Below are 23675 nucleotides of genomic sequence, written 5' to 3'. Positions count from 1 at the left end.
TCAAAGTGTGGACCATGGAATTTCCTTGTAGCATACTTTTGAAATAAGCGAAAATAAACCCGAGGCATGATCTAATAAAAAAACATTTTAATATAAAAGAAAATAAAAATACAAACTTGCTAACTGAATTAATCACATCTTGGGAGATCTGTGCCTACCTACCTTGGCAGGTGAACAAAAGATCAAAAGTAAAAGTTAAGAAAGAATGTGTGACCTGCGCAGTAAATCATTGCAGATAAGAAACAGTTCAGTCTATCGTATGTCTTGGAGTTTATGCACAGCTGGCAAACCAAATAAAATGCAGTGACAGGATTCCCAACATTTGTCACCCATTAAACAGGATGTTTGGGTGCTTGGGCTTCCACACACAAATGCCTTGGGGAGGAGCCGCAATTGTGATTGATCTCTTTTTGGTGGGGACAGGTCTGCTACGGTAACACAACTATGAAACCTACAAGATCTGGGCTGCAAGAATCCAGAAGACCATTAGGTGGCAGTAAAGACATAATTTTTCTGTATCATTTTGCTACCAGTAGCTTCACCCTAGACCAGTGGGCAACAAACTTAAACACTCAAAGAGCCACAAAGGTCCAAACCGGAAGCCCCCCGTTCAATTCTGGAGTCGACTTGAAGTCCGGTCCCTCCCACCTCAAGAATCTCCTCCTAGTGTGGCGTCCTTTTCCCCCCTACCTATCCCCCTACCTAAGCAAAAGCCCTATCAACTGTGCAGCCAATGGGCAACAGGGAGCCACAGCAGAGGGATGAAAGAGCCACATGTGGCTCCAGAGCCGTGGGTTGCTGACCCCTGCCCTAGACAGTAACTATCACACTCATCACATTGCAAGGCAAATGTTTTGGTTTCTCCATAAGTACAAATCACATCAGTCTGCAATAGACCATGATAAGGACATTTCTTTTTTAAGACTGAAGACCCATCCAGAGTTCCCTGTGGCTGCAGACTCCAAGATGTCCACCACCATGCCTTGACTACTTTGACATTACCAATCAAACCAGAAATTGACTTTTGAAAATATATAACTTGAAGCCAAAAGAAGGACAATCCTTGACAGAAGCATTGGTGACAAAATTCTTCCCAAAAACATCTGCCTCTAATCCTAATCCTAATCAACCTCTACCATCAGAATTGTCTTATCAAATATCACTTCTACTTCCTTGTATTTCATCTTAAGGTATTTTAGTGTAGTCGCTTAAAGTGTTATTACCAGAAGCTTGTCTCTCTCATTGAGTAACTGTCCATCTGCATTGACATCCTAAGATATTAACTTCCAGTATAATGATGTCTCCATCTTAATTCAGAACAACAAATTATTCTAATTCATATATTAAAAATATGCAAGGAGCCACCATCCATGGTCAGGAAGCTATCCAAAATCCAAAGTGCCGCCTGAATTATAAAATTTACAAAAGATAAGTATCAATTTTTCAAATACACATATACTCTTCTTTAGTTGCAGGAAACCCAAGTATCACTATTCTTTATTTTGCATATATACATCCTTTAAATATGCATATGGAGGCAAGTCAATATCTGTGATTATCATTTTTTTAAAACAAAACTTGCTTTTTGTACTTTCCTTCAGGAAGATTTAAGGCAACTTTCCAACCTGGGAACCTACCAGGTGCATTACACTATATCTTCCATAATTCCCAGCCAAAATAGAGTCCAACATATCTGTTGGGCAACAGGTAGGGAAAGGCTGCCCTAAAAATAATCTTAATAATTCTACATTCCAAGCTGCTGCCTTCTGGTCCATATTGATAAAAGGTTTTTTGAATAGCTACCAGAACCTATATCTTACTTTTCATTTTTTTAATAATAGATTAGATTGATCAACGCTATTAGTTCTGCTGATGTGGCCAAAGAATGTCCAAAGAGCAAAACGTGAACATTTGCTTTGCAAGAGATCAGATAACTTCTCCATTTGCTATGTTTAAAAGCCAGGCTTTGTACTTCTCTGCAGGCCAATACTGGGATCACTACAGATCATAAATAAGTCACAACACCAAATAGGCTTTTTGATAGCAAGCAATCCAAGCAAAAATACCTTTGTTTCCCACAATGAAACTGCCTGCCAATCCACAAAGCCTTTCTCAGTCTTTTTGAAAACATATTGAAAGGAATGTGGCTCACTCTGACAATGTCAATCCTGCTCTAAAAAATATTAGAAGAAAATTATTACTTTCCATTAGGTACAAGCCCAGAATCCTGCTTTGATAACAATCAATCAATGTGTAATCAGAAGCTATAAGGACAGATGAAACCCATGTCTAAAACTGAAAAGTATTTTATAAGGAGTTTAGCTTCCGCCTCCTTAGGCAAGGAGAAGAGAAGAAAACAAGAGAAAATAGGGAGACAAAGTATCGGAAGAGAAAATCCTAGTTATTGTTCTGTGCTCCAGCCTGCTCTTGATTTGTCAAGAGTTCTCTTTGCTATATCACAACTTGTCTGCTACAGTGTGTCTCATGTAGAACATCCTGAAAAAGTAGCCATTTATCTCCAGTTGGTGAAAAATATAGAAGTTACAGCTATTAATTGCTACAAGATACTAGGATCATATGAAGCCAGTATTAAAAGATGTACGTACATTGGTTGCTAATTGCTTTCTAGGCACACTTTAAGACAGTTAATTAGGGGTGCGCAAAATATTTCAAATTCAATCCATCTTGACTCCAAAACCCCCAATGTCAATAGGGGGATAGTTTGAAAGACTATCCTTTGAATATAAAATAGCTGTTTTATGTGCAAAATAGGTTATTTGATCCTTTTGGAAGGATTATTTGTTTATGGATTTGATTTATATAGCTGCCCATCTCACATAAGTGACTCTGAACAGTTTACAATAAAATAATTAAAACAATAAAAGAAACTTTTTTTTAAAAAAAAGCAGCTGAGTTTCGTAAATAAATAAAGTCAAGAGACTGCTTCTATCACACTCCTGGACACCCAAATTTTCAGAGCCTTGTAAAAGACCAGTAGGGCAGGGCTAAATTAAGAATGTAATGATGCTCCAAAGGGCAGGTATCATGGCAGAAAAAGCCCTCTACGTGAGCCCTAACAGCTGATTCGGCCAGAACATGCCCTTCCTGCCAGACCAGGTGAGATGGGTAGAAACAATTGGGGAAACATGGTTCCCAAAATAACCCAATCCCAGGCCATGAAGATCTTTAAGGTAACTACCAGCACCTTGAATTTCACCAGAAAGCGCACTGGAAGTCACTGCAACTCACAAAGCAGTGATGTCACATGCACCAAACAAACAATACAATTAATTGCCCACGCTGCTACATTTTACACCAGCTGAAGAGCACATTGCAGTTGTCTAATCTGGATGTCACAAGGATATGAGTGACCATGACCAGAATAGCTTTGTTTCAAGCAAAATCTCTCCAAACTTGCATAGATTTAAAAACATTTATTAACTGCTTTTAGGAACATTGGTTTGTTGTGAATTATTTTATTCAAAATTATTTATATTCTTTTGTAAACCATTCTGGGTCTTCATCATGATCATCATGATTGTGCAGTTACATTGAAAAGACATAAAATACCGATTATAAACTTAGGCAGATGGTGTAATCTAAAAAAAATATTGCAACAGTGGACTAAATATCAAAAACATTAATTTTGCTTCCAAACAGAACTACAAAAATATGTTTATGACTCATTTATTTTTTTAGAAAGTCCTCAGGCTGCATCATAGAAACCTACCTATTTTAAAAGGATAATATTGTCTAATCGTGATCAATTCTGTTTTTGTAGAGTATAAATATGAAAGCATGTTTGTCTCATGTTTGTCTTCATCTCAATGGGCCATGCAGCAATTAATTACTATGTATTTGTAGGGCTGGGCAAAGCATTCATAACAGACACTATTTAAAGAAAGTTGCCACCAGCAAGTCAACTCTTCTGAGTGATAAAGCAGCTGTTCGCTCTGGAAAGTTTAGTGTGGTTGCTTCAAAAAAATTTCCCAAGTTGTTTCCACATACATCAATGGGCACAAGTGCTTTGTGGGAAGTCTCAGAAAATGTATTTGTGCATGTGCATCCATTCACAAGCAACAAGGAAAGTTGCATGAAATCTACTGCTTTTTAAATGCTTCGCAAAATCCAATACATTTATTTGTTACAAATCCCAAGTTGCTTTAAATGTTTGTGAGTGTTTTATTAGCAAATTATTACTGTTTTAAGCCTTTATATTTTGTATATTGATTTGGGACTTCATGTGAAGTAGATGTACTTGAAATGAAATGCTAAAATAGAAATACTTGGACATTTCTAAATCCTACTGCAGAATAGTTAAACCTCAGAGATTTAAGGCTGCTTGCCAGAACAGATCAGAATCATAGAAGTAAAGGAACATAAGTTTGCATGTTTGGCTACTTTGTCCTCCTTGGAGTATTCCCATCTAAATAAAAAGCATGAAATCAATATAATCCCACAGAATGTATAATTATATGCTTTACTTGAAATCCTCTGGTGCATTCACATTATTAAAATCTGAAAGGTCATTAACCACATTTCTGCTAAAAAAAAATTCCCTCTTGCATTTCCTTCTTCCACTATTTTGTTTTACAATATATTCTTCTGAAATTTTTTAATTGTGCTCTTTTTTAATGTGAAAAATACATAGCAAATACTTTTCCTTTTGTCCATTAACCCTGTGTTTTCTAGTTAGGCATGATATACAGTACAAATGTGAATAAAATGTTCAATTTGGGTTGCAACATATACAGAAAATTGGAAAGAGCGTCTAGGAAAAAGTTTTCCCCCAAATATTTTGCAAAAGACATGTCCCACTGTAGAAGCCACATGTGTACAATATTTATTTGTTAGATTTATATCCATCTTTCCCCCAGGAGCATAAGGAAACATGAACAGTGTTCCTTCCCAAACCTTTTAAGGTAGTTTGAGCTAATAGAATAACTGGCCCAAGTCACCAATGCATGAGGATGGACTTGAACCTGGGTCTCCTTGATTTTAGTCCAGAGCACATTGGCTGTCCAACAGTATATCAGAAATATTAGTTTATTTTCCCGTTTATTAGAGCTATCTTTTATTTCTCCACCCTTGAGGAGCTGTTGTTTTCAGCTGTTATGAATATTGAGAAAAGACAGGAAACATAGATAACAGAATGTAATATAATCTAAACCTTGGTTTTACAATTTATGAAATAGAAGAGGTAAAGATAGGGGAGTTGAAAGGAACCTTTTAGACACATTGTGTTTCAATAAATCCATTTTCCTAAAGTTTCATTGTATTGTTTCACAGTTTGTGTTCATTTTGGTACCTGGATTTTTAAGGGAAGTGTGTACATTAAAATTAGATTAAAGGGAGGCATGATAGCAAAACATTGAGGCATATTAAAAACTGATAGTTTTTTCAGAACTGGATGAAATAGTTATTATCACAGATTCCATTTGGAAAATCAGTTCCACTTGGGAAAAAGGCCTTCCTGTAGATATGCTAAAGGCTATGAAATAATTGGAATGATTCAGAGACTTCTAAACTGATTCAACTATTAATCTGAATCAAAATGCCACTTCAGAAAGTGAATTTGATTCAGAAATTTAATCAATTTCTTTTTCATTCAACTATAAAAACTGGGGGGGGGTTCAGAGTCCTAATGTAAGCTCTGAACAAAACACTGACAGAAGATATAAGCATTAATCTGAACAGGGCACCCCTTGAGTCTGTTTGAAGTCAGAAGGAATTTGGTAACAGCTTTTCAGAACAATAAATGCTATTAAAAGACATAAGCTTTCATTAACTATAGCACACTTCATCAGATGCATAAACTGTATGGATTTAAAGAGAAGACACCTCATGATGCAGGGGTCAGAATGCACTATGGCAGGCTAACTCTGCTCAAAGCCAGGAGTTCAATCCTTATGGGCTCAAGGTTGACTCAGCCTTCCATCTTGGGAGCAGTAGGCTGATATTGTAAACTACTCAGAGAATGTTGTAAAAGACTATGGGGCAGTATGTAAGTCTAAGTCCTATTGCTAAATTAGGATAGGGAGAAGGGGTTATGCAGATGCATGTTACAAGTGAGACAAATTAATCGTTAAAACCTTCTGAGACTGATGTATGTGATTTAGTAATCCGTCCCTCAATTATGCTGCTAAATTTTCTTCAGCCTAAAACAGATATTCTGAAATCTGTAATAGAGTATCCTGGGAAATCCTCATTTATTTTATTCTTGTTTTGAATTCTGACATCAAACTTAATTCTTTTGAATATGTCTCTGGAGAGACATCAGCGGCAAATGATGGCATATATCATATCAGAGGAAGGCTGTGTGAAGACCCCTCTAATCTTGCATGTAAAATTTTGGGGCTTGTAACGATATTTTTGGTATAAATGAGGGGGCAAAGCAGACATCTGAGTTTGTTGCAGGATCTGGCTCCCATGTAAGCATCATTGTTGTGTCATTTGTTGCTTATGGAGAACCTGTTTTGGGTTGGGTGGTTGTCTGTGTGCAAGTATGGATCTGTCACTCCGTAAGGGTGTTTCCAGATGAGCAAGTCTTGGAACTCAAACAGTCAAAAGGCACTTTTATGTTTTTCCTTCTCTTCTTAACAATAAAGAGGAAGAAAAGAAAAAGAAGCACCAAAGGGAGTTTACAAATAAAAAAAATAAAATTGCCTGGGTTTCCCAAAAATTTTTTTGAATAAAGCAGTGATTACACAATAACATATTTGATCCGAAAGTACCTAACTTTAACCCTAAGTTTTAAGAGAATTCTGTTCATTTAAATAAGGACACGGTTTCATCTTTATTTTTAAAAATGCTCCTAGTTCCAACAATGGTCCTTTTAAAATGAGGGCTTTGCTCAGAAAGGGGAAAATAAATCAGGATTCAGAGTCACTGCGGTCAACCAGATGCACGTAGGAAGTTGCAAAAATGGACAGCAGAGGGAAGATTATCTCCTGCTATTCAGCAACAGTTGCTGCTTGAGGGATGCATCCTATGATTCAGAAGGCAGGAACTCATGACAGTATTAAGACTCCTGTAGCCTCATTGCTTATGGATTTGTTTAGTAGTAACTGATATGGTCAAGGAATTTGGGGAATAAAGAGACATTTTCATTATTTATACTATCATTTCTTTGGGGAAAGAGAGATTGGCTACAAAGCATTTGAGGCCAGGACAAGAAGTGATTGTAACGGTAATAGCTTGTTAAAGAGAGATCCAACCTAGACATAAGGAAACATTTTCTGACAGTGAGAACAGCTAATCAATGGAATAGCTTGCCTCTGGGTGTTTCTTGGTGCTCCAACACGAAAAGTTTTCAAAAACAGACTGGGAAACCATTTGATTGTGATGGTATAAGGTCTCCTGTCTTGAAGGGGGGGGAAGGGTGTTAGACTAAAACAGTGGTCACCAGCCAGTGGTCCATGGACCACTGGTGGTCTGCAAGAAATGTTTATTCGACATCCGAGGATGTGTTTGTTCATGGTGTGAGTGAAACATTTAGCGGATTTTTCAGTCGGCACCCGAATTGTTCGTGGTCTGAGCCATTCGGGACGAAGGTCCCACTGTATGTTTTTTTTAAATTCCTATTAGTGGTCTGTGGGATTTAAAATTTTGAATTTAGTGGTCCGAAAAGTTGGTGACCTCTGGACTAAAAGATCTCAGACAGATCTTCCAGTTCTGTGATTCTACATTTTATGTTCTATTTCCAAAACCTGATAAAAATTCCCAAGTGAAATATCGGGGTGGGGGTGGGGATTCCACTCTGCTCTGGAATGTCAAAATCCCATTTGAACCGTTTTTGGGCTGCTGTGGGAGCACCCTCCACCGTTTAATGCTTTAGAGTTAGACTTTGATTTTCTTCATTGCCCAGCTGAAGGGAATAGAGCACTCTGGCTGGGGAGCCCTGCCTGTCTGGCAGAGTGTCTGGAGCACTTTGTCGTCACAACCCAAGGCAGGAGTGTCTGGAAGGTCGTCTTCTATTCCAAAGCTGTTTTTTTTTCAAGGCAGCCAAATTAAAATAGGAGCCAGCGCGCCCGGGCGACCTGATTTTAGAGTTTACTTGTCGATTGACGCGCAGGGAAGAGTTAAGGTAGCAGCCTCGCCGCTTGGATCGCTGCCAAGCCAAGGCGGCAAGTGGGTGATCCTAGAAGAGCCCAAGGAGCCTTCCTTCGGCGGCTTTTGGCCTTGGAGCGATCGAGCCCTATCGCTACCTTCAAAATGCCCCCCTCCTTCTCCCCTACATTAGACCCGCAGGTATTTCAGCACCGCTGCGAACACGCGACTTCCCGCCATCTTCACCGCCCTTGCCCTCAGCGAGCGCCCCCTTCCGCGGGGGCGACCACACCTGTTATCCATCTGTTTGCGGGTGGAGCTCTTCTCCCCGCTTCGCGCCAGGGGAGGGGAGGGGGCGCTGGCGGGAGAGACAAGGGGGGGGAGTGCGGAGGTTGGCGCGATCCTTTCCCCCGGTGCAGCTGCGCCCTTGAAGCCTTCGCCTTTTTGTCACGGTAGACTTGGCTGACCTTTACGCTGCCTCCCTCGGCTTTTTTTTTAGGCGAGCAGGCAGAGGCAGACGAGGGGGAAAACGGGCTTTGTGAGCATGTGCAGAATTCTAGCTGGAACCGGTTGGGCCGCGCACGCCGGAGTCGGAGGAGGCTCGCAGCTGGTGCAGGAGCGCGGCCAGCCGGCCTTGCCTGCCTTCCTCCCTTCCTTTGCAACGACCGACCAAGCTCGGTGCTGCATAGCGCCCGCCCCCTCGCTTCCATTGGCAGCCGTCGAGGGCTGCCGTTGTCGCCCGGCCTCCTCCTTCCCGGCTCCCCCACCCCGCTCCGCTTCCCGCACGACGTTTGCACGGCCAGCGGCCCCGCTCGCTGCCCTTCTGCCGCTGTCGCCGGGCGAGGCCCGGGGAGGTGGGCGTGGCCAGCCCTGGGCTTTAACAACCCCGATGCTCCTCCCATTGAAAGTACATAACGGGCAGCGGATGGGCTGGCTGAGTGAGTGAGGGAGGAGGGTGAGTCTATATACGCTGCCGAAGCCTGTTGTGTATCGCGGCATTTTTTTTCTCTTACTTTGTATCTTTTTTTCAGCCCCGGTCAGATCGTCGTTCTCGGCAGCCGTAGCTGCCCGCTCCTTTGCCCTCGCTACGGTCTGAAGCGCCACGGGGGCAGGCCCGGCTCTGCCTCCCGCCCGTCCTCCGCCCCATTCTTCCTTCCTCGACCGGGATCCGTTTGTTGTTTTCTCAATGGGCAGAGTGGAATCCGGCTTTGCCCTCCTATCGTAGCGCCATTCCTCTTTTTTTTTCCTCCCAAGGCGAAAAGAAGGCCGGTTTCTTTCGTGTTCTCTCTCTCTCTCTCTTTACCCCTTTTTCTCTTTCTAGTCCCCCCATCCTCTTTGTGTCTCCCATGGCTTTGTGTCTGGAACTATTTAAACAATGTGAGTGTACAGAATTTTGTGGGTTTTTCCTCCCTTTGTGGCATGCAAAAAAAAAAAAGGATTTGGCTGCGCAAGCAACCGTGCATTGCTCAAGGTTGTGCTTTTAGTTAAATTATATGTATCCTCTTTTTTTTCCCCTCCAGTGTTTCCAGCTGTCATTTCAGTGCTTTTCTGTGCGTGCGCAGATATAATACGCTAGCTGTGGCTTTTAAAGTACCAAAGAGAATTCCCCGTTTCCTGTTGGAAGTGAATGGCTTTCGGATATAAAGCTGCCAGGGAGTAAGTGGGTGGGCGGGCGGGCGTGGTAGGTAACTCGCCTTATGTAGGGAAAGGGCTCTTTTTTCGACTGCTCCCCCCCCCCCACTCCTTCCTGCCGATTCCTTTGCACTTTCGGCTAAATCCTGAGCTTGGGCTTCGATGGGGGGCGAGAGGGGGCAAAGAAGTCTTCTCTTCCTCGATGCATGGCTCTGTGCTTGAATGAGAATGTTGACTCCGATATATTTAGCCTACTATTGGCATTCTGGATCATGGCAGGATGTGATATCATTTCCCTATATTTATGCTGTGCCACACTGAACATCAGTTTTGTGTGTGCATTTGTCTCTGCTTTGAGTGATGGAAATGACACAGATTGGGGGCTAACCGGCTTAGGTTTGCCTTGGTAAGGCAACTGCTAGGATTCTGATGAAAGCTGTAAAGTTTCAGCGCTGACATTTAATTTATCTTGCCCCAAAATGCAGATATCATTATTATGAAAAAGTGTCCTCTTGGAGATTATTACTGAAGGTTATCAGAAAAAAAGATGATAGTTTTTCAACCTTGCATTTCACTTAAAGCTATGAAATGGGACAGTGGTATAAGACTATAACTTCTTTTTTAGTGGAACTGAACAAGATTGCATTTGAGATTCTTCCTTAAAGTATTAATACTAAGCAATTGAAAAATATTAGGGCCTGGAAAAAAGGTATTGTCTAAGTGCAAAATAATATAGCTCTCTTATCTATTTGACCATGATGCTGCCTTTGAGCCTTTTGCTTAGTCTCGTAAGTGTTGATTAATAAATAACTAGTAGCATTATATTTATGAGTATATGGAGATTTATTACATTAGATGTGAATAAACTATTCACTGCTTTCACCCACCAAACTATTTAGTTTTAAAATATTGCTTTCCGCTTCTTGCTTCATTGCCAGATATTATTCTTCATGAATAATTCTCTAAGGAAGTAAATGATCCTTATACAAAGCTGCTTTTTGGCATCTCTATTCAGCTTAGAATGAGATAAGAATGCCTACGGCTGTTTATTCATGTATCTCATGAACTGGACTCCACTCACTGAAAACTAGGGCTGTAATACATTTGTTAGATTTTTATGGTGTCACCTTTATTTCTGTTTGATTTTTTTTAAAATCACTGATCTTGATTTCCTTCAGGCATTGAAGGAAACCCTCAATTAGCCATTTTTAAAAGTTATTTTCATCTCAAAGATTTCTGTATGTGAACTCTAGTTCTTGACAACTACAGCTGAAGAAGTGGTAATGATCTGCTGTGTTTATAAGGAAAATATGTTTGAAGTTCTGCATCCTCTGAACAAAATGAGCCTTTAATTGGCCAGAATCCTATGTTGCTTAGCAATTCCTGGGCTACCTTTTCCTCATGAGAAGTTTACTAGCGGGGACAAATTGCTGTATGGTGAAATGGGCCTTTGGGGAGTAAAACTATCCTGCAAGGAGTAATTTTAGAATGTGGTACAAACAAAACAAACATTTTAGGGAATGAAATGAAGAATGAAAAAATGTCATTCTAAAGAGGAAGAAACCAGGTAGTGAGCTTGAATTCACAAATAATTCTGAAGACATGGTCATTCTAGATAATGAATGCATATCCAAGTAAGCTGATAGGGACCTGACAGTTCTAAAGAGCTCTTGTATTACAAGTGTGGCTAGGCAAAAATGTAAGTGTTCCTATATAATGAAAAATTCCAGTTGGCCTAAGAACATCAACAGAAGGGTGATACCTGTTTGTGGGAGCGATCCGTGTTCTCCCGTTCTGCCCCATTTATTCTGTGTTTATATGTCTACATCTGAAATCTGAGTTGAAAATGATCTTATTTACAGTGTTCAGTTTTTATGTTCAAAACACAGAAATGCTAAATATTAAGTTTCAGAAATATTGGGATTTTTAAAATAGTTGCCAAAGTTCAGATATTTGGTAGAAATAATATCCGTATTAATAGAACTGAAGCTAAATGTAGTATTTAACTAAATGCAAAGCCAAGTACATTCTAACTTGGTCAAATTTGATGGTAATTTAGCATTACAAAAGCTGTTCATGATAGATCTCCTGGGTTTTGCCCTAAATAATCTTGGGGATAACAACACACGTCTTTCCAAAAGTTCAGAATATTTGACAGTACTTATGGTAAGTCAAACTTGAGATTCAGTGCCTGGTATTTTTCAGTACTTTCTAATTGCTGTTTGTGCATTTAAACTAATGATGTGTTTCTTTCTCTGGCTGAGTTTTGTTTGGTCAACTTGGAGAAGTGGATATGATTATGTTGTAAATTATACTATATATGGCTCTCTTGAGAAAAGCAAGCAGTAAGGATATTTTTCCCCTGAAGATACAGAGTATTTCAAGAAAGAAAATAATATTTAAATCGATGTCTTTATTAATGTCAGTGCCATTACTGACATGTTTTGGAATGGTAATCCCTGCATTATTAAACTTTTCTTTTAGACGTGTGGCTGGGAATCATAGCTGCTTGACATTTTTTTAGAAAGCATCTAGTTGAGAAAGCTAATATATGAGAAATTAGAAGGCACAAGAATGTAAAATCCATGAATACCACATCTTTTGCTGTTTAAGTATAGCTTGGTACTTCTGTATTTCTTTTTACTGGATTTCTTTAAGACGTTTCATGTTTTCCATTCTCTTAAAATGTAAAACTAAAAATAGGTTCTTGGTATGTAAACAAATTCCTCCAGTTCTAGAAGGATCTACACGTGTGTAAAGCAAATTGTAACTATAACACAAGAGACAGGTAGTTCTATTAATAATTGAAGTGATGGGTAACATTTTTCATTCTAAATGATTTTCTGTATTTCTCAACATTCATCAGACTATATGCAAACATTTATTTTAGTTATCGTATGGCATAGAGTACATGGATAACAGTAATAAAAATATGTAAAAGGAGCACATAATACTATGGTACACATATGATGGAAATATGTAGTCAGTCTTGTAAGGTATGAGAAATTCAAGAAGTTATATATAAATTATAGGTTACATTTTGAAATACATTGGTTCATGATAATTGAATAAGTGTACTGTATATTAATATCTAGGGGTACAATGGCTCAATAGTTAAAAGCAACGAGCTTACTGACAGCTGCCATACGATGGGATGAGATGCCATTACTTGCCCCAACTTTAGCCCACCTAGCAGTTTGAAAGCATGCAAATGCAAGTAGACAAATAGGTACCACTTCAGTGGGTAAGCAACAGATATCCATGAGCCTTGGGGTATGCTGGCCACCTGACCACCAATTCATCTTCAGACAATGTGGCTCTCTCAGATAAGAAACTGAGATGAGCATCACCCTCTAAAGTTGGACATAATGGACATGGGAAACCTTTATCTTTTATATTAATATCTAGACCTAGAAACTAATAGGGGAAACATGAAACGTGCTCTATCATATTTGAAAATGAAAAACATTTTTGAATTAGTGTCTACCTAAATAATGAAGAAAGATGTCTATTTATTTACCAGGGCTAATATTCATTCTTATCCAGCCTTTCTCAACCTTTCTGCCCTAAAGGATCCTGCATTAAAAAAGAGGGGAGAGAATCCAAATCTTCATAATATGAATCCCTTCTAATACCCACAGCCCCAATTTTACAGCATTTACAGTAACAGCAAAATAGAAGGCCAACAGTTGAACTGTGACACATAGATGTTTTGCTACTGCAAAAGTGTTAGCATTGTGCACAAAGTTTTTTAAAAAACCTTTTTTCCCCAATTGCAGTCTCTTGCTTTTGGTTCAAATATCACCTCGAAATTTTATTAGACAGCTTTAAAGAAGTTCCCATCGCAATCACAAACATAATAAGAATAATAATGGGCTATTTTAAAGAACTATTTTAGGAATTTAAAGTACATAAAGTCCATTTGTTCTCTAAAACATAATGCAAGCATTAGCTTTTTTATGAAATGATGAATAGACAAGTCTTTAGAAAGTCTAATTTCTTTTTCCTTTGGAGAAAAGTGAACCTGTGCCAAGATCTGTTGCCTCTTCAGAATAGTAAACAAGCTTAACTGTATATATTAGCCATTGCTGCTTATTGATCTAAATAGAGAGCCTCTCTCAAAGCACTTCAATTTCATGCTTCACACACCTGTTCTGTTGTCCTCCTGTATAGAATGAAACAGAAGGAGAGTCAATTTTAAGATAAACTCTCTTTTTTTGTTCTTATTGAGAGATCTGTTGATTGTCATTTTAGAAACACAGTGGAATATTTAACATGGGACCTAGTTTTGGCAAAAGAAGTGATTGAGGTAATCTAGTCCAGAATCCAAAGTGATACAACCTGATTTACCACATGATTGAATTTGCCTTTCTGTTGCCAGAAAAATAGAATGCTGTATATGAAACAGAAAGATGAGTAAGAAGGGTGTAATGAGAATGACCTTGGAGATAGGAGCAGAAGATGCTGCTTAGGGAATGATTAGATAGGAGGGCGCATAGCTCGTAACTGCAGAATAGGCAGAGAAAGAAACTCAGAAAGGAACTTGGATAACTTAGAATCTAAATATAAAGGAACTTAGATTGTTTTTTTTCCTGGAAAGAAGAGTGAATAAAGATAGATGGCCAATGCACAGATGTATTTCATTTAGATTAACTGAATCAAACCTTCTCTGCTAGTTATTAAAATGAGCCTTCTGTCCAGAACTTTTGACAGTGTTGATATTATATAAAATCTGCACCTAACTAAGATTTATTCTTGATTTCATGGACACATGCACATACAGAAGTATGTAATGATACAGAAGTGATTTGCCATTAACTATAGCTATTAGATGTTCAAGAAAAACATTAAGTACCATTAATTTCTTTTTGTTTAAGTGTATTCTTAAGTAACATTTGTGAATGTGCCAATTAACAAGACTGGGAATTTTCCCTGACCCATTAATCATGCATTTTAATAAATAATGGCACATTGTCCCTGATGAGTGGCATATTTAATGAATTTAGTTCTTCCTAAATGATATAATAGTTTTTATTAGAAGAACAGCAAAATCCTTTAAAGTGATCTGGGATGCAAAATTGTTTATATATTTAGTGTATGGCGATGGTACAATTAGCCAGGAGTTTACAGAGAAAAACAATAGCTATTGTTTAACTTTCCAGATTTATTATTAATTTGAGAGATTCTTGTCACTCAACTAAAGAGCATTTCAGTAGGCTTGTTGCATAGAATTGGGTAGCAAAGCACATGTGGAACAGTGGAATTGTGTCCCCATCATCTTGTGATTTTTTTCACACTAATTGCAAAAAAATCATTGCAAAAATATAAATTACATTTCAGAATAGCTTTTTCACTTGCAAACATTTAAGAAAATTTGCCTTGACACAGATTTTTGAACATATATTATTCTTTGGAGCATACATTATTCTTTATTCATCTGTAGATTTTACATGAAATATAAACAAATGTAGAACATAAGTTTTAATGTTCCCAAGCGGAGTTGCAAAAGCCTGCCTGTTTAGTGAACAAATTATTTCAAATCTCCCAGATTTCGTAAAACAAAGGTGGCCAATTATACCTGTAGATTTGCTAGTAAACTTTCAAGTATTTCATGGTAGATAAGCAGAAATGTTTTAACTTCTTGGTTTAGTAGGAAAAATGGAATGCAATGTAATTAATTACAATACAATGGCACTTTTTAAAGCAAATAGAGAACATATCTTTGTTGATTTTATAACTGAATGGATTCTGCCATCTCTATTATGGGATATTTTAGAGGGGGATAGAATTGTGGTCAATAGAAATTTATCAAACTAATCATGTCTTGTGTCATTAAATAAAAAGAAATAAGCAATCACATTACTATCCGCTCTTCTCTATTATGCAAAAGAGAAAAAAGTTTCTGGTAGCCATCAGCCTGGCCCTTGCAGTGCACAGAGTGAGATGGTTAGCATGGGTGGCATGGAAGAGGCATTGTTGACAATTCTTTGGCTGTTCCACTCAGTTGGAAAGTAAAAATTTATGTTCAGCATATCCTGCCCTGCACATCCTCCTCTCTAGCTAGTCTACTGTCCTCAGGTAAAGTGGGAAGAATATTGTCTCCTTAATACTAATGAAATAAAATTCAATTATAAGTCTCTAGGAGAAATGGAGGAGGGAGGTTTTATTATCTTGACCTTCATCTTGGGTATTAAAATATGTTGGGCCGAACAGGTTGTATTTTATGGCTCTGAAGAGGTAGGTGGCACTTATCCTGCCAGGTTGTATAATAGTTATATTTCATCCACCCCACTCTTCATCCACAATAAATAATTCAGGGTCTATAAGTAACTAGGAAGAATATGCCAAAGGAATTTCTTTTCTCCTGAAAACTAGTTTTCAAGTTTGTTTCAACTCTGCTGGAGTTCTGCAGTAATGGACTTTGATTTGTGAAGTCTTGCTGTGTTTTTTGCTGTAAAGTTGAAGGATGAATTGTTCAACTTGTGTTAGCCTGAATATTTTGCCCTATTCTTCATATTAAAACATGCATAGAAGTATACAATTACATTACTTATATTTTGGGTGCTAACCATAGAAGTTTCTTATACATCACTGAGAGAAAGCAAAACAAACAAACATGAGGAACACGTTTTTTTATAAACTGGGGAACTCTGAATCCTTGTTTCCTCTTTCCAATCAGTCTGCAGGAAACTAAAGTTAGCCGTTTTGTAGTATATAAAAACAAACTGAAAATGAAAAAGTCTCCTCACTGCTCATGTCTTTTGCAAAGCATCCTTTCGGCTGCTTTGTACAGATTTAATTTGTATATATATATTAGTACTGCATTAATGTTCTTATTTGAACTCAGTAGACTGGAAGCTGTGTCACTGCTCCTGGCTGTATGCTATGGAATAAGATGAATTGTACCAACATCACATGAGATTAATGTGTGAATGCCATTGCTGTGGGAGGAGTTTTCACATTAACTCTAGCTGTGAATCTGGGACTTAGCAGACAAGGAATACAACAAGACTGCCACAATTCCTGCCTATCAAGGGCATTGTATCTACTTAAAATATCAGAAACTTGCAATGAGCACCATGGCGAGCTGACATCTGATGGTAGAGCAACTGTATTTATGAAGTGAATCAGCTGCTGGATCTGTATCAGCAAAATATCTCCAGAAGTAGGAGAGATCATTGAGATAATCCATGTAACTCCAGACAGCCACTCTTTATGAGTAGACCATGAATATGTGTACTTGGGAGCTATTGAGTTGAGTGACTGAAAATTCAGAATACCTTCAAACTCACACCCAAAGCACAATATTTTAAGGACATAAGGCCTTAAGGAATGTGTCTCATTTCTTAATAACTTTTTGGATTATTTTTTAACTGTAATGGAAAGATTAAGGACCTTTTAATCAGTAAGGTTGCGCAGTATGCATTGGGTGAGTTGCCTTTTTGGAGAAAGTTGGTTTAACTATGATTTTAAAAACTTTAGAAACTTTTATTTATTTGTTTGTTTATTTTGGAAAGTTAACAGATTAAGGGTCAGATGATTTGGAATATACCTTTGAATTATTTAGAGGAAATATTCCACTGAAAATGCTGATTGCTTAAGTTTTTAGTTTTTTTAAAGGGGAAACATTGCAATGGGACCTTGAAATTTGACACTTTAAACTAGAGGACAATTCAACCATTTGGTTAATTAAAGAAAAAGACTGGAGCAACAATCTTTAATAAAGGTTTTTGAATACCGGTCTTAAAAATTACTTAATGTGATAGCCAGAGCCTGTGTCAAGGAAGTTACAGAAGAAGATCAAGTTATAATGGATAATTTTGAAATTAATTTGAAGGTGAACTTAAATGTGTCAACCAATGATAAATGTATAGAGAAAGATGTATTAGATACACCTACGAAGCTGATAAATGTTTCACTCCCTAAAGGACAAGTACAATTATTAAATTAGAAAAGTTACTTGGATAACTTTTTCTTACTAGATCAAAGAGGTCTGTTAAACTAAGTGTATTGTCATGGAGGTAAGAGAGCAAGAATAAGCAAAGCATTATGATATGAACCATTAAAAAAGGGTGGGCTGGGTCTTCCAAATGTTAGAAATAATTGGGCACCTAATCAATTAAAAGTGGTCCGATATTATAGCATTAACTACAGAGTTAATATGGAGGGATATAGAGTTGAAAGAATTAAAGGAAATAGGTGATCCTATAGAAACATATTGATTTTTAAAGGATATTTTTAAAAATTGCTAGGAGGATTCAAAATTCCTTTTTAAAAAATTTGATACAATTATGGAATAAATGGAGATACCAGTTAAAGCCAGGAATTTCTCCTTTAATACCGGTGGTGGAAATGGAGAAATTCCCTAAGATTGAATTGAAAGAATGGATTAGTAAACTAAAAGAAAATTAGATATATAAATGGGAAGACTGGAAGAGCAAGATAAAGAATATAACACAACTAAAACTAACGTTTTATCTGATATTAAATTAAATTGGTTGAATTTAATACAATTAGGGAAATGGATAAAAGTGGAAGAAAGATTCAAGGAGAAAGATAGTTAACAAAATTTGAAATGATTATAAAAGAATGTGAGGTAAAGGAAGAATATATAGGTAAAGGAAGAATTGGGAAAATATATAGAATATTAACTGAATTAGAAGAGCAGGCAAAAGGTTTAAAATTAATTTGGGAATCAGATTTAGGAGAAATAAATGATAATGATTGGAAAAATATTTGGAATAGAAGAGTATATAAGAATGTATAAGTTAGAGTTAAGGAAAATTGATATAAAGTGATATGGAGGTGATACCTAACACCACGTAAATTAAATCAAATCCTGTAGATGGTAAATATACAAATATTTGTTGGAGGTGCAAGAAAGTTTAGAACATATAAACATATGTGGTGGGATTGTGATAGTGCACAAAAAATATGGGACATGGTGTTCAGAGAAATTAGAACACTTTTGAATGTAAATTTAGATTGCATTACTGTTGCTGGTGGAAAAACAGAATATAAATGAAACAAAAAAGGAATTGATTGTAAATTTGATAATGGCAGCTAAATTAGTGATGGCTAAATATTGGGGACGAAATTGGGATATTCAAAAAAATGAGTGGTTTAATGAAATTTGGAGTATGGCAATAAATAATAAATTTAACAACAAATTAAATTTTAAAAAGGGATGATTAAAGCAAACAATTATAATGAAATATGGAGGGATTTTATAAAAACTGTCATTGGAAGGCAGAGGAAATAAACCTATTAAAGAATATATATTGTTTTGGAGGGATAAGGGCACAATTGGAATATATTGTATATCTTTTAGTAGTTATAGAAGAAGAAATATAAGAGAAAAAATGGTCTCTGGGGAGGGTGTGCACTGTAATATTTGTATTTTTTTCATTTTTTATATTTATACAAAACAATTTATAAGTACTATGTTTGTATTATTTGTATTTAAAATAAAAAACCTTTTTTTAAAAAATGGTCTGTTAAACTTTTGAAAGATTCTTGGATTTAAAAAACCAAAACCATAAACAACTTCCTATATATACTACTATACTATATATGCTATATTTGAATGGGTTAAAAGCTAAGGTTCTTAAAATTTTAGGTAAGGAATACAAGGTTGGCTTATTCAAACAAGATGATGATTCTTGTGCCATATCCATCATTGGATACTGGCAATCATGTTGCCTATCCTATTTTTATCAACAGCCACATGAAAAAGTGCTGCTGAGTTTTTGTCCAAACCAAGATCTTGTCGAACAAGATTAAACTAGAAAATTAATGTCTGGTATTCTTTATTGGACTTTTTCTGATAAAGAACAAATGATGAGGCTTTTGGATTTTCTGTTTTAGTTCCGAGGTGAATTTGAGAGTTTATGTTATGCTTACTGATAAGCTACTAAAATTGTTTTTATTTGCTGGGATGATAGGCAAAGTAATTTCTTTTTTCCTTTATCTCTTTTTATCTTATATGTTTTCCGTTTTGTATTTTTTTTCTATATTTGTAGATTGTTTTAGTTTTTATTCTATTTGTAATGTAATTCCCAACAAAATTATTGGGGGAAAACATAGAAGCTAAGTGCTTAAATATAGTAGAAATGGTTAAAGTTTTTGGAGCAGGGCAAAGTTTTCTAAATATATAATGTCCTTCTACAAAGTAAAAACATTCTAAACTTAAGTACTGAACATATTGCAGGGCATTAAGCAGGTATATTAGATTATGCAAGGGATTAGGAAATGATCTGAGTGAGATTAGTATCTTGGAAGTTCAGGTGTGTATACTATTTCATGAATTCTTAAATCCATTTGGAGGTGGTAGTAACAAAAGCATGATTTGTTGTATCCCTTATAAATAAATAAACTCAATTTTGCAGATGATGTATTTAATTTTCCCTTTGCATAATACAAGTCTTGGGTTTTCACTTTAAGACAATAATCATGTTTTAATATATTTGAACCATTATTTGCATAATTTTTGTATTAGATTCAAAATACCATCACACATTTAAAAACCATTGAATGGTTGTATATGTCCGTTTTGCTACCATTTAGGAATTATGTTTCGGGATTTTTAAGACTAGATAGCAGGAAGGTAACTTGCCAGAGTGCAAATGAATGCTGCAACTGTGCATTTGCTCTTCTGAAATTAAATCAGCAGGGCTTGTTTTGAATTAGTTACGTATAGAGATGTACTACAAGGAGTCAAATAGTGTAATTTTCAATGAGCAAAAGAAGATGTAGTGAAAGATGTAGTGAATGATGGGTCCTTTGCAATAATGGATTGCATTTAGGCAATTAGAGCTGGAACAAGTCTGAAGAAGGATTTCTGCATTACTGAAGAACATTGATTCCACAACAGTACTACATTACTGAAGGCATGCCAGGATGCTTGCTTGGTTGTCTGTGCCAGAGATCATTCCTTATTTGCAAAAATATCTGTCACAGCTTCTGCTCTTGACCCAGTCCATGTACACTTTGCATTCTGGCTCAGTTAAAACTGATCTATTATGAATGGGTTACAAACCCACTTGAATCCCTGTAAAAAGAAATTTTCAATATGCAGTCCTCCCAATTCTGCTCAGTAGCAGATACCTGCTGTGTCCACAGTAGTAGTGGTGGACATTTCTTCCAGTCTCTGTGAGGGAACAGTATAATGTGTTCATATGATTGAAATTTAAAAGCATTTGATGCTAAACCAAAGAGAAAACATTCCAATTCTGTTCTTCTATGATCTAGAGCTTGGGTGTTAAGCCTGTGGACCAGATGCATCACATACTGGCCACACCCACCCTCGGTTTAGCAAAGGGGAGAAAGTTGCAATATGTCGCGTGATGACAAAGTGTCGTAGTGAGTTTGACACCCCTGATCCAGAGTACTGTACTGACCTTGCTCTGGTCACAGGTGGTATTCAGCAGGTTCTGACCAGTTCTGGAGAACTGGTGGCAGAAACTTTGAATAGTTCAGAGAACTGGTAAATACCACCTCTGACTGGCCCCATCCCCATCTATTCTCTGCCTCCCGAGTCCCAGCTGATCAGGAGGGAATGGGGATTTTACAGTAACCTTCCCCTGGAGTGGGATGGGAATTGAGATTTTACAGTATCCTTCCCCTGCCATACCCACCAGGCCATGTCCACCAAGCAATTCCACGCCCACAAAAGTAAACCCACCACCCCCAAGTCATTTGAATGAGTTGGGAGGCTAAATAAATAACACTGATAATGGAAAATAATGTTCTCAATTTTTAGACACAAGTTGAAGGAGATTTGAGGAAAAAGGACTGTTTCAATAAGAATGGGACTTCCATTCACTAGAATTTATTACTGAGGGCTGAAATTGGAAGAAAAAAAACCCAGGATTGATTCACTGTTATTTTCAAAAATAGGTCATTGAGCCTATTTAGCTCACTAATGCATGTCACAAAAAATAGTCATACAAACGCTCAGGATGGAAGACCAGGCAACAGTGAGACAAGCAGGTAATAACACTAAGGCCTCTTTTAAACCATAGAGTCATTCTAACTTACAAGATGCTTTGATCCAGGACTAATGATTTCAAGAGTCACTCTGATTATTGATTTCAATATTCTCTCTCCCATTATAATACCTAATATAAATATCATGCCATTTTTCACAGCACAACAAATTTGTGGAAAAAACTGAATGAATGAATGAATGCATCATATATATGAATTACTCTGCTTTGGGATAAAGGCTTTACTAAAATCTGGTGCACATTTCTATTTGATGTACAGTAGCTAGTGTAAAGAGAATACTATACAAATAATTATGATTGTTTTACGTAATCAAAATATGTTGCTCAATGTATTTGAGATATTAGGCCAGTTGCTTGAGCACTGGTGAACAAGCAAACATGTTCATTTCTGCCTTTTGATTCATCTCCCTGTAAGGCAAATTTTTAGCTTACTACATGAACAGAAGAACTATACAATTTTAATTTCTTACGTTTCTGGTTTAGGCTTTGCTGCATGTATTAATTGCTCATTCTATAAATGCATTCAGATTTATAGATAGCAGTGTATGAAGTTTTTCCACGGGGAAAGAAAGTGGCCTTTTCTCAAAAATAAAATTGTACTTTGGATACTTTTTAACAAAGTTTATGGTGGTAAGAAAGTATTGCTTCTTATTGTACAATGCAGTTCAAAGTGCAGTTTTACTATGCATTAATGTTGCATTATATGTTGCCAAAGTATAGCAGAGGTGTACTACAGATTACATTTGAAAGTATTCATGCCAAAACCCTATAATGTTGTATAAAAATACTAATTAGAACTTGAGTTTAGTTGACCTCAAAGAAATAATTGTACAGATTTTCAGCAACAGCTAAAGCAAGGTTGGCCAACCTTTTGCTATATAAATAACAAAAATAATAATTAATATATCTTTTATTACCTTGTGAGGCTGCATGTGGACTGCGGGCCATGGGTTGGTCATGTTTGATCCAAAATTTCATTAGTAGAAAGATCTAAAGGCCACAAGGATCAGAGTTATAAATAGAGTGGGTTTTCTTATAATACACAACCTTACTCTAACTGGTAAGTTTGTTTAATGAGATAAAGGTATGGATTTAATGAGATAAAATGTGATTAGCCATAGGGAAAAATAGAGAAAATGTTGATGGAGGATTTGCCCTTGCATCTTTAAATATATAAATCTAAAATATATGCTTAGAACTGGATAGAACATTCCCAAGAAGTTCTTGGAAATATTTCTGTACAATCTCTAAAATCTAAACCTGATACCATGAAAGCTGCTAACTAAGAACCTGGTGCAACTGGTGTTTTTCTTTTGGCTCTTCTTCTGATGACCACCTACAGAGATTAGGGCAAGTCAGTGCTTCTGATTGAAAAGAGTGGTTTAGAAGTCAGTGGGACATGAATGTACCATCTGTCTCCTGAAGTATGTTTCCTGAAATACTTTCAGAGAAGTAAACATCCCTAAAAGATGATAGGCTTCTAACCATGCACATATGGTGAAATCTCTGGCCAAAGAATTTTTTTCTGGCTTTTGCTCTAGCTGTTCATTTTCAGAGTAATCCATACACAGTAGACCCCCTAAGCCTTTCTGATTTCTTTAACACATCAAAATTGCTTGTTCACATAAGGGATAAAGGTTTAGCATATTTGCACGAAGCAAGGTTTTCTTGGGCTTTAAATCCTAAGTTTTTCATACTCTGTGAGATGTGTGTTGAGTGTATATATATATATATATATATACACTCAATATTCACATTCATAAGCTAATCAAGAAGCACTGCATTATTAAAGCCATCAAGTTAAATTGAGCCAGCTAAGTTTTCTTTACATTAAAATAATTTTGGTGCAGATAAGATTTTGTGAAATCTTTAAAATAAATGTACTTAAATATCTTCTTGTATTTAGGAAGAATGCACATCAACAATTTTTTTCTTTTAAAGATAAAAGTGAGGGGCTTTTCATTATAGGTTATTGCAGGCAGTGCT

General features: G+C 36.8%; 1 protein-coding gene across 3 annotated transcripts in view; it reads left to right on the top strand.

Moving 5' to 3' along the window:
• Positions 1 to 23675, top strand: part of DLGAP4 (DLG associated protein 4) — a 328200-nt gene that overhangs the window by 258627 nt on the left and 45898 nt on the right. Inside the window, exon 1 of one of the 3 annotated variants that reach the window (XM_081947859.1) lies at positions 8924 to 8987. The exons of 1 other annotated variant lie outside the window; for it this stretch is intronic. In XM_081947859.1, the coding sequence (XP_081803985.1) occupies positions 8939 to 8987 (49 nt within the window). In that variant the 5' untranslated portion in view covers positions 8924 to 8938. Of the gene's footprint in view, positions 1 to 8923; positions 8988 to 9249; positions 9427 to 23675 lie in introns of those variants that run through there. One more of the 3 variants, XM_081947861.1, reaches the window with a different exon arrangement.

Source organism: Natrix helvetica, assembly GCF_964273705.1.
Source record: "Natrix helvetica genome assembly, chromosome: 3".
NCBI classification, from domain to species: domain Eukaryota; kingdom Metazoa; phylum Chordata; class Lepidosauria; order Squamata; family Natricidae; genus Natrix; species Natrix helvetica.
The sequence above is the reverse complement of the archived record's forward strand: the minus strand, read 5'-3'. Positions and strand labels throughout refer to the sequence as shown.